Raw genomic sequence first — 11,871 nt, 5'->3', positions numbered from 1 at the left:
ATTATTAAATTATTAAATTATTAAAATATTAAAATTTATATATATATATATATATATATATATATATATATATATATATATATATATATATATATGTATATATGCATACATATATACATGCATACGTATATACATACATAAAAAGAAAGTGGTTAACAGGTGTATATGAATCTATATGCATGTGTGCAGCTGTACGAGCTTGTAAATAAAAGTAGGATTAATTTCAAACTCACCTCGGATGTACCTCTTTTATTGCAATGCTTTCACTGCTCTAAACTACTCTTATTACAAAAATATTCTATTCTAGGTTCTCCGTCGGTTAGGATTGCCCAGCTATATGCGCCTACATGCGCAAACCTGGCTTAGGTTTTTTTGTGAAAGACCTGTACTTGACTCTGCATGTTTTCTCTCTTCATTCCACGTGTGTTGTCCAAAACAAAGGCTTCACTTGAAGGCCATGCTCTCTCGGTTTTACAAATCCATCACTCTGAAGTCTTATTTTTTCTAACTCCCGCCCCAAAAGGATGAAAGCAATTTGAACTCAGAGCACGGACAGACTTAACAAATACAGTGTGGCATTTTACTCCACACTTAACAACTTTACTAATTCGCCATCTTACTACATAAAGAAGCAGCAGGTACTGAAAAGTTCCTGGTTTAAGGGTATTGGGAAAGGCCTGGCTGGAGGCCCAACCTTCTGAGTTCCTTCACAGGGTTTAGGAAAACTGAAGCCCCTTTGCAATAAGTGTGTGAGTCTGACAGGAGAATATGTTGAACAAAATCATAACTGATCCTCCTGTATTTTCTTTTACCCAAAGCCAGGAACTTTTCAGCACACTCTCGTATGTACGTTTGGAAAAATTTAAGTTTTCAACCATGTTATGATATCCATGTCACATATTTGTTGTTTAATTTCATCTAATTTATTTTCCAAACATGTTTAATAAATATATCCTAAGTGACAAGCATGCATACCATTTTCTGTAAATCATTTCGTAATATGAAATGTGGTTCTTTACATTACGTGATATAAGTGCCACGTAATAATACACTAAATTGTGAATATATCTATTGATTCGTGATATTTACAATATTGCATGGCGAAATTGATAGGGGCTTCTTTTCCTCATCTCACACAAATTTTTTTACCATTATTTTATTATAGTATTAGATTATTATACTGTTATTTTGCTTCCCTTCATTACTGTTCTTATTCTATTGTCGTCTCATCATGGTCATCGTCGTCGTCATAATCATCGTCATCGATGTCATCTTCATCAACATCATTTTTTATAATTTTATTCTATAATTTTCATCATCATGATATTCAATGTTGTGATAAAAAAAAAAGGGCACTGATGCCACAAGTAGTCTCTTAAGTTATGTAAATATCATAATTTTTATAGTGACAGTCGACTGTTTGCCTGCAAAGTAACTCATACATAACTGTTTCTGTATTATACTTGCAAAAGGAAATGGTGACACAGTCTAGACGCGTGTTCATTATATTGCATGTATAAGGCGGTGAGCTGGCAGAGTCGTTAGCACGCCGGGCAAAATGCTTAGTGCATTTCGTCCGTCTTTACATTCTAAGTTCAAATTCCGCCGGGGTCGTCTTTGCCTTTCATTCTTTCGGGTTCGATGAAATTAGTACCAGTTACTCACTGAGGTCGATGTAATCGACTAACCCTCTTCTCCAAAATTTCTTGCCTTGTGCCTATAGTAGAAAATATTATATTGTGTGTATACTTGCTACCATATATGGAATATACTTTCATCCAATGCAAGTCGTTCATTATTGAGACGACTAGAATATGAAAGATGCCCCTGCTCCCACATCCGTACACAAGGAAAGAGATTCTCATGAATTCAGTTGAGCATTGTTCATGAGTATTGAAGTCATGTCGTGTGTGTGAGTGAGTGTGAATGAGCATGAGTGAGTGTGTGTGTGTGTGTGTGTGTGTGTGTGTGTGCTCTCTCTCTCTCTCTCTCTCTCTCTCTCTCGATAGAATTGTTTCATGAACTGTGCTGTAGTACTTATGACATTTTATGACAAGTGCAATCAAGCAGTTAACTACGTCTAGTGCCATCATCATGGTCATCGTTGTCGTCATCATCGTCATCATCATCATCATCATCCTCTTTTTCAAAAAGTTTATTGGACTGTAATTGAAAAATTGCAAAGGAAAGAACTTGCCCACGGTTATTTGGAATTTAATCGTAAATTATTTTACAGTGAAACCAGATGATGTATTAAAAATTCCTCGTATTATCACTTTGTTATTGATAATTCCATCGCTGTTTTCTCACTCAATCATCAATACCCTACGCATCAATCATCAATACCATACTTCTACCTACTTACCTGGGACGGAAAGTGTCTAGGGTTAGGGTGGAAGGAATTCCACCGGAGATGGATGTGGCCTGGTTAGCAGCCGCTGTCCTACTTGGTAATGAGGATAAGATAGCGGTGCTCCAGGCTAGAAAAACAAAAAGTGTTCATTGGAAGGGTCAGACTCTGAATATGATTATTCAGGGGTCGAACGAGACAGTAGAGGACATGGTGGAGACTATAACGGTGACCGACACGATAATGAGTGTCAGGGTGGAGTACAGAACCCTCGCTGCTTTAAATGTGGTCTGAAGCGTCACATTAGAGCGAAATGCCCTCCACCCACCAAAAAACTGAGCCACCACAAGAGATAGAGCCCCAGGAAGAACCCCAGGAAGAACAAAAGGAATAAACAATCTTACCAATGGTGGTGGAAGAAGAAAAGGCAGAGAAAGAATGGGAGACCACAAGGAAAAGAAAAAGGTGAAAGAGGAAGAAATGGAGTCCAATACACACAGAACCCCACCCCACAATTACCTAATGCCCACCTACACCTTCTTCGTCTCAACCCTCTCTCTGCATGCACTAAACCTTCCCACTCCCCTCCAACACAAAATCAGAAAAGAAAAGCATAAACACACAGGAACCCACAAATTTCCCTTCCAACTGGTTGTTTTGCGTCTGTATTGTATGAGGAAGCAGAAGATGAACTGGTTAAAAAGGTGGTGAAATGGAAGGATACAGTGTTTGTTGGGGTGGATGATGAGACGAGTATTGGCGGGCGCCATACATGCATACGAATAACAGAAGAACAGAAAAATGAAATTGAAAGATGGAGAATACGAGGTTTGGAAAGTGGAGCACGATAAGAAAGGATTACCAGACAATATAGAATATGAGGAACTCAAAAAGAATACGGACTTGATATAATGGAATATAGGGGAAAAAGGAAGTAAGTGGTGGTGCTTGGTGGGGCAAGTAGCGTCATTTTCATTTCTCATTTTCAATTATCATTGTACCATACATTTTTTATTATTTTCATTTGTTTTTTGTCTCCACATGTCTTTTATAGTCCCTCTTCGTTGGCAATAAAAAATCCCATTATTTCCTTCTAGTATACTTGTAAGCAAAACCCAAAGTTCACGGTTCATGGTTAGAACTGGCGGTTTAGTACTACATTGGTACAAACATATGTACGCACTTAGTTACTTGCATACATACTTATATACATACACCTTTACTGATTATAACCATAATTTGGTTCACTTGAAAAGCAAGAGAAATAACAGCAATAACAACAAAAGAAACAACAGTAACAACAGTGGCAATAACAACAATGATAGAAGTAATAATAACAACAACAGGAAAACGTTGGGTTTCATCAGTAATTTTCTTATAAATAAAAGTGTTTTGAACACTATTGGCATACCCGGTAAAAATAGTGGACATTACGTAGGTTCTGAGTGCAGTTGGACGAATATTCCTCCAGATATTGAGCAGTAATGTTGAGTGTTAAATTAATTTCGGGGACTTCCTCTGAATCCATTTTTGTTTCTGCTTAACAGAGCTTCATAACTGTATCAGCTGTTCTGAAAGATTAAAAACATTTATGAAACAGATGCGACACACACACACACACACACACACACACACACACACACACACACACACACACACACATTAAAAACAGCAATAACTGTAACAGTTATTAACAATAACAGAAATCGCAGACCTTGTGCTAAAATTATAAACAATAATGATCGTTTATAATTTTGGCATAAGGCCGACGATTTTATGGGGAGAGGATTAGTTGATTATATTGACTTCGGTATTTCACTGGTACTTTATATTGTCAATCCTAAAAGAATGAAAATTGACCTCAGTTGAATTTTAACTCGGAATGTAAGGAGCCGAAATTAAATGCTTTTAAACATTTTATCCGATCCTCTGACAATTCTACAGATCTGCACTAATGTGAATGCCGTAAGCTAGCACAAGAGGAATATAAGTGCAGGTACTATTGTCAGTTAAAGAGTACTTTGTGATGTTAACCGAATGTGATTATCCAAAGTGACAGAAAAGTGGTATGAATACAAGCCAGAGGCTGTAATGGTAAATTACAATTACAGGATTTATGGTGTTTCTTCATAAAGACTGATAACACCTCTAAAGCAAGGAAACTAGGTATGATTGTAGAGGACAAAAAATAGTCTATGTCTGATCATAATCTCTACAATACCACATGATCATAGAGAGACGAAGAGAGTGTGCAAGACAAATGTGGCAATTGTTCCTGTGGTAACTGGTGCGACAGCCTAACTTTTATCTAAGTAGCTGAAGTATACTAAAATTGAGACACACATTGTCGATTTGTAGAAAAGTGCCATCTTGTGTTCTGCATGAATCCTAAGAAAGATTCTGAAGATTTGAAGAAACTAGATGTTGTCAAACTTCAACATAATACCTCTGCTAACTAAAAGTAGCATGCAAAAGATTCATAATATCTTTTTATTTTCTTTTATCAGCACAAGGCCTGACATTTTGAGCGGGTGCTAATCGATTAAATCAGTCCTAGTACTCAACTGGTACCCATTTTATCGACCCTGAAAGAATAAAGGCAAATTCAACCTCGTCGTAATTTTGAACGCATAACATAAAAATAGAGGAAATTCCGCCGAACACTTTGTCCGGCATGCTAACCATTCTGCCAGCTCACCGCCTTATAAATCAACATAAAATGTCGAAACTCGGTATCGAACCAATGACTTAACAACAACAACAGCAACGATATCAGTAGCAGCAGCAGCAGCAGCAGCAGCAGCAACAACAGCAACAATGGACTCTCCTGTCGAAAACGGCGTATTAGTGCTCAGCTCTTGCCGAAAGACCTGCACAAATGATTTTGTTTATAGTGATCAGATGTATGTGCTGTATTTTAGCTCACCCCCTCAATCAAATCGACTTTGCCCGAACGGGTGCACGGTGTGCCATGCGTAAGTTGTCGAGGTGATCGTAGAGCGAGGTGAGATGAAGTGTTTTGCTCAAGAACGCAACGCACGACCCGGTCTATGAATTGAAACCACGATCTCACAATGGGCATGCGTTCTCACAACACTAACCCCTAGGCCATCCGTCCTCACAACACCAGCAACAAAAACGATAATAATAATAATAATAATAATAATAATAATAATAATAATAATAATAATAATAATAATAAAAATAATAAGTACAAAAAAGCTGATAAATATCAAAAAGAAGTCATAATAACAACTATGAAGAGGAAAAAAACATCAAAAGCTGTAGAACAACTGCAATCCAAACTAAAACTGGAACAGCAACGAATCATGATAAAACGATGGCAAGAAAAGCCCCTCCATGGCAAATATTGGGTTAAGCTAAACAGAAAAGAAATAGTCAAAGCAAAATCCCAACAATGGCTGAGAAGCTCAGGACTCAAAGCAGTGTTTTTAATTGCAGCATCAGAAATCACCAAAAACATAATGAAAAGAAACACGAGTAACTGCAGAATATGTGGCGATGGAGAAGAAACAATAAACCATATTGTCTCTGGCTGCTCAGTCCTGGCTAAGAAGGAATATATTCAGACACAACAGAATTGGGACCTATAAATACTGGAAGCTATGCCAATACTGTGGAATAACAACAGAATAAAAATAGTATAGGTACACGCCAGAAAAGGTTACAGAAAATGAGAAAGCTCTGGGATATGTCAACACACGCAGATAGAGAAATTAAGGCCAACATGCCGGATATAATTGTCAGAGATCACCAAGAAAAAAAACACGCTTTCTAAGCGATGTATCAATGCCAGGAAATGACAATATTTCTCTAAAAGAAACGGAGAAACTTTCAAAATACAAAGATCTGGAAATAGAGGTAACTCGAAAGTGGAACCTAAAGACAGAAACAATTCTTATCATAGTGGGTGCATTAGGTATGATATATATATATATATATATATATATATATATATATGTACCCCCCCCCCCCGGCATTAAATGAATATATACCCCCCCACGGAAAAAAATAAGGGTGGACATTAGTTTTTTGTTTCTTTATTTGTCTTGTTTACTACATTTATTCGTTTATAATTAGAGGCAGTGTTCTATCAAATTATCTACGCTAGTGAATAATACCCGGAGCCTAGTACTAACACGAAAGTGTTAATGACAATTAGCCAAAATTCATGTCGGATCAGAGGAAATGTTAACAATGACAAATAGTAAAAAATGAAAATAATAATATCAGTGATGATAATAATAATAATAATAATAATAATAATGAAAGGAATCTCCCCATGTCCTGATCGATGATACACTGTTAATCGCTACCTCATATGAATGACAATGAAAAAAACAAAATATTGTAAATACCGGTGGTAATGAATCTGAAGCCCTTGATGGTGAAAATGTTGCACTCGGCAGGTTCGGGGATACTGGTCCGGCTCCAGCCTGTCGTTATCCATCAATGGACCATCACACACGACGTAGATGGAGCAAACAAGTCTATGCTGTGGTCATGGAGTGTTACTATTTGAGCAACCCTGTGGACGAAAATGGTGCTTGCATTAAGAGATACCGACAATGTATATATGATCAATAGAGAGAAGGAAGATTGTTTCAACTAACGGAACAGAGTTTATGTGATCAAGCTAGAGCAATAAGAAAAAATCGTTGGTTCACAGAAGTAAAGCTCGAAGCTATCAAAAGACGGGTATTGGAAAACAGCAGCAGAGGAAACGATGAAAATACAGTGTTTACTGATAAAAATAATCTCATAGCAGAAAACAGGTGAGATCTCTAATAAACCACAGGAAAGGAACAATGATAGCTTCCTCGATGAGAGACACATAGATGGTCTGGAATAAGACAATAAAACTAATGGTGACATGACAGATGTTTACGACAGAATAAAGGCAAGGCTACAGGAGAACGACATTGACATTATTTGCAACCTTACGAAGATTGATCGGTGGAAATTGAACCAAGAAATGAAAAATGTGAATGAAATTCTGAAATACATCAGAACAAAAAACATCACAGAAACAAATAATTTGATCAAGGCAGCAAGTATTATTGTAGCAGAAAATGTGGGTATTGATGTCAAGAAAAGGAAAGATAATGGGAGTGATAAAAGAAAATATCCACGGTGGAAAAGAAGAATACAGGCAAGGTTAGATAAGCTCGCGAAAGACATTTTTGTGTTAGACCGAAAGGAGAGGTGGGGCTTAAAAGCGAACAAAAATACAGGGCGCTGAACAGGAAGTATGATATTGAAAGAAAGGGCCTGAAAGTGGTAATGGAGGAACTGAAACAGCGCCTCGTTGCAAAGAAAGCAAAGATGGTAAGATACGACCAAAGAATGAATGGATACCAGCAGAACAGTCTGTTCAGAGTAGATGAAATGATATTCTACAAAGAAATAAATGGAGAGTGTACAGATGAAAAGTTGGTATCAAATAACATTGAAAGTCAAAGATTTTGGAGTGACATCTGGAGCAACGACAAGGAGCACAAAGAGGATGCTGAATGGTTGCAAGAACTGAAACAAACAGTAGTTTGACCAAAACAGGCAGAACTAGTCATTTCAGTTAGGGAAGCGAAGGAAATCAGGAAAAAAAAATGGGCAAGTTGAAGACCCCGGGACCACATGGAGTTCAAGGCTACTGGATAAAAAGATTTGGTGATTGTCATGCACGAATAGCTGTACAACTCAACATCTTTTTAAATGCCAGCCAAGTAACACCAGAGTGGTTGCCAATGGGTAGGACAGTGCTGTGCTTGAAAACCATCGAAAAAGGCAATACGGCAGACAATTACAGGCCGATATATTGCTTGCCACTAGTGTGGAAATTATTGACTGGAATAGTCGCAGAGTCAATGTACGAACATGAGCAGAAGTGTTGCAGGTGTAAGTGCAGATGTACCAAGGATCAACTCCTGGTAGACAAAACTGTACTTAGAGACTGCAAGAGGAAGGAAACTAACTTAGCCATGTCATGAACCGATTATCGTAAGGCATACGATATGATCCCACATTCTTGTATTATGAAATGTATGAACCTATTTGGAATTGCATCGTATGTTGAACGATTACTTGGAAAAAGTATGGCGAATTGGAGGACGCAACTGACAGCATACGGAAGACGTTTAGGGACAATAGAAATCAGGAGAGGCATCTTCCAAGAAGACTGCCTGTCCCCACTGATCTTTGTACTGTGCATGATACCACTAACACTGATTCTAAGGAAAGCAAATGCTGGATATGTATTCAAGAGCCGCCAACAAAAATGTCAACCACTTGTTATTCATGGTTGACCTCAAACTTTATGGTAAACATGAATCCCAAGTCAGTTCCCTCGTTGATACAGTATATACCTTCAGTGCTGCTGATATTAGAATGGAGTTTGGACTGAGAAAGTGTGGTGTGTTAATCTTGAAGAGAGGCAAAATTAAATGTATGGACGGACTAGCGATAACGGCGTGGGAGATTATGAAACAAGTAGAAAAGACGGGTTATAAGTACTTGGAGATATTGGAAATGGATAAATTGATGGAGAAAGAAATGACAGAAAAATCTAAGGTGGAGTACTTGCGCAGACTGAGACTGATCCTTAAGTCGAAATTAAACAGACGGAATAAGATTAAAGCTATCAATATCTGGGCAGTTTCACTCCTTAGATATGGAGCAGGGGTAATCGCATGGATAGTAGACGAAAGAAACAGTTTAGACAGAAAGACAAGGAAGTTGCTTACTAGATATGGAACACTCCACCCAAAAAGTGATACAGACAGACAGTATGTACCAATAAAAAGAGGGAGAAGAAGACTGATTGGATGCGAACACAACATTAGAGCAAAAGAAAACAACAAAGCAGGTTAGGTCAAAAATGCCACAGAACTGCTATTATTAGAAGTAAGGTTAGGCTTGTGTAGGATGGAAGATTGCAAAAATAAATCACTGTACATGCCCTTGAGAATGAATGAAACTGAAAATAGATGGATAAAATAAAGAATGCATGGACAATTTCATAGGGATGTTGAAGATAAAACAAACAAAGAAAAGAAATGGCTTTGAATGACTAAAAGTGATTTAAAACCGGAAACGGAGGCTCTAATCTGTGCTGCCCAAGAGTTCGCATTAAGAACCAATTACATCAAATACAGAATAGACAAAACATTAGAAAGTGATAAGTGCAGAATTTGTGGGCAAAATGGTGAAACTGTATGGCACATTACCAGCCAATGTACGCCACTAGCCCAGAAAGAATATAAGAGACGTCATGACAACATAGCAAGGATTGTCCATATTATACATTTTGCAACAAGTGTAAACGTGACAGAGCAAAAAATTGATACGAACGTAAACCCGAAGGCATCATCGAAAATGATAATGCAAAGATACTGTGGGATATTATGATTCAGTTCGACCATGAGATAGAGAATAGGAAACCAGACATAGTGTTAATTGAGAAAAAAAAAGCAAACGATGCTGGTTCATGGATATAGCAAGCCCAGCTGACAACAAGATATGCGATAATGAAGAAAGAAAAGTCAATAGATATGATAGGTTCGCATGGGAGTTTAAGCAGCTGTGGTCGCTGAAAAAGGTGGTAGTAGTACCAATAATTGTCGGAGCCCTGGTAAATACATTAAACAAATAGGGGCTGCAATAAGGGTGGAGCACTTGCAGAAAACAGCACCGCTTGGAACTGCTCGAATACTCTGTATGGTGCTCGAAAAATAAGGGGTGTTACCTTAGTTCATTGGTAGTGAACAGCTGACACCGTAGTACATCTCCAGAGTTAGAAGCTGTGCAAAGACAATAAAATAATAATAATAATAATAATAATAATAATAATAATAATAATAATAATAATAATAATAATAATAATAATAATGATAATAATAATTACGGTCTTGGAAGAGCACGGGGGTGGTACGAACATGAACCAGAAGGTGTCACTGAGACTAATGAATAAAAAATCTTGTGGAATTATTTTACATTCCAGTGTGACTCTTTAATTGATGCTCAGAGACCAGACACCGTTGTAGGGGATAAAAGGAAAAAAGAAACTAAAATCATAGTTATTACCATACCTGGCGATGCACGTGGAGGTGAAAATAATAGCTGGAAAAAATAGAAAAATACACATTACTACAAGACGAAATTGCAAGAATGTGGGCAATGAAGAGAATAACTGTCAGCCCAGCAGTTGTAGATCTATAGGGAGCACAAACAACCAAGTTCAAGAAATATGTCGGAAAAATTGGAATTAACATGAAAGAGCATACTAGAAAAATTGTTCTTCTGAGGACAGGCAGGATTTTGAGATTGGTGCTTGAGTGTTAAGCATCTGCCACTATACTTAACACCTAAGTTCCAAGTCTTATAATTTGTGGAAAAAGACCCGGTGCGACCTCTGACAACAAGATTCTGTCTTCTCTAAAAGAATTAACCAAAGCAAGTAAGATCGAGTGCTCTGAGAAGTAAAATATAATAATAATAATGATTTCAAACTTTTGCCTCAATGGTAGCTTGGGGGAGCAGATTAAGATGATTAAAACTACCCCAGTGCATAACTGGTACTTATTTAATCGACCCCGAAAGGATGAAAGGCAAAGTCGACCTCGACGGAATTTTAACTCGGAACGTAACGGTAGACGAAATACTACTAAGCATTTCACCCGGCGTGCTAACAATTCTGCCAGCTCGCCGCCTTACTAATAATAATAATAATAATAATAATAATAATAATAATAATAATATTAATAATAATAATAATAATAATAATACTGTATGGTACTGCCTGGATGCAGTACCAGACAGTGGTTCTCATGGCTTCTGATCTTAATTGATTGGAAGTCTTATCTTGTACATTGTTTTGTCTTGGTATAAAAGATGGGCTACAGCAAATATTCTGCTTAATACCACAGATTTGCTTGTCAGTTGTTTGACCTTAACCAGTTGAGCATGTCCCTTGGTGGCTGACGATATGTACATCTCTGATCACGAGCAGAGGTAGTGGGGGAGCATCATGGCCATGTGTTGAGAGGAATTCTTTGGGGTTTGAATAATTCACCTTTGGAAACATGGGTGTTTTGCTCAACATCCTTAAACAAACCTTATTCAGGGACCTTTTGAGCAGGATGGGCTACTCGACTTGAAGAAAATTCTAACTGGGCCCCATTTGCGAGGTCATGCGCTGTTTATCTTGATATGAGATCACCATGTCACGCACATTTGGTTGTGATGCATGTGCCTGGAGTACCCTTATCAGACGGGTAGTCATGATGGGTATAATGGGCTTCGTATATTTTACCCCAGTGTCACTTTGATGGCATGCACTGCTCTCTCACTCAATAATAATAATAATAATAATAATAATAATAATAATAATAATAATAATAATAATAATAATAATAATAATACGCTACAAATGACAAACAGCTGGAAACATTACTAAAGACAGTACATGGATTTACTAAAGAAATAAATATGAAATTTCGCTCAGA

General features: G+C 37.4%; 1 protein-coding gene across 3 annotated transcripts in view; it reads right to left on the bottom strand.

Annotated features, from left to right (window-relative positions):
• LOC106868179 (cardioacceleratory peptide receptor) overlaps window positions 1–10,473 on the bottom strand; it is an 82,792-nt gene extending 72,319 nt beyond the window's left edge. For all 3 annotated transcript variants that reach the window (XR_008267189.2, XR_008267191.2, XM_052978516.2), the window contains exons 1-4: window positions 10,456–10,473; window positions 10,113–10,167; window positions 6,730–6,899; window positions 3,762–3,921 (exon numbers count right to left, since the gene is read on the bottom strand). Coding sequence is in view for 1 of the 3 variants with exons in the window: in XM_052978516.2 (XP_052834476.1) it covers window positions 3,762–3,878 (117 nt within the window). In the remaining 2 variants the exon portion in view is untranslated. The remainder of the gene's footprint in view (window positions 1–3,761; window positions 3,922–6,729; window positions 6,900–10,112; window positions 10,168–10,455) is intronic.
• Between the last annotated feature and the right edge of the window lie 1,398 nt (window positions 10,474–11,871).

This window comes from Octopus bimaculoides, chromosome 2 (genome assembly GCF_046866305.1).
Source record: "Octopus bimaculoides isolate indiv1 chromosome 2, ASM4686630v1, whole genome shotgun sequence".
In the NCBI taxonomy this organism is placed as follows: Eukaryota; Metazoa; Mollusca; class Cephalopoda; order Octopoda; family Octopodidae; genus Octopus; species Octopus bimaculoides.
Note: the sequence above shows the minus strand (reverse complement) of the source record. Positions and strands in the feature narration are given on the sequence as shown.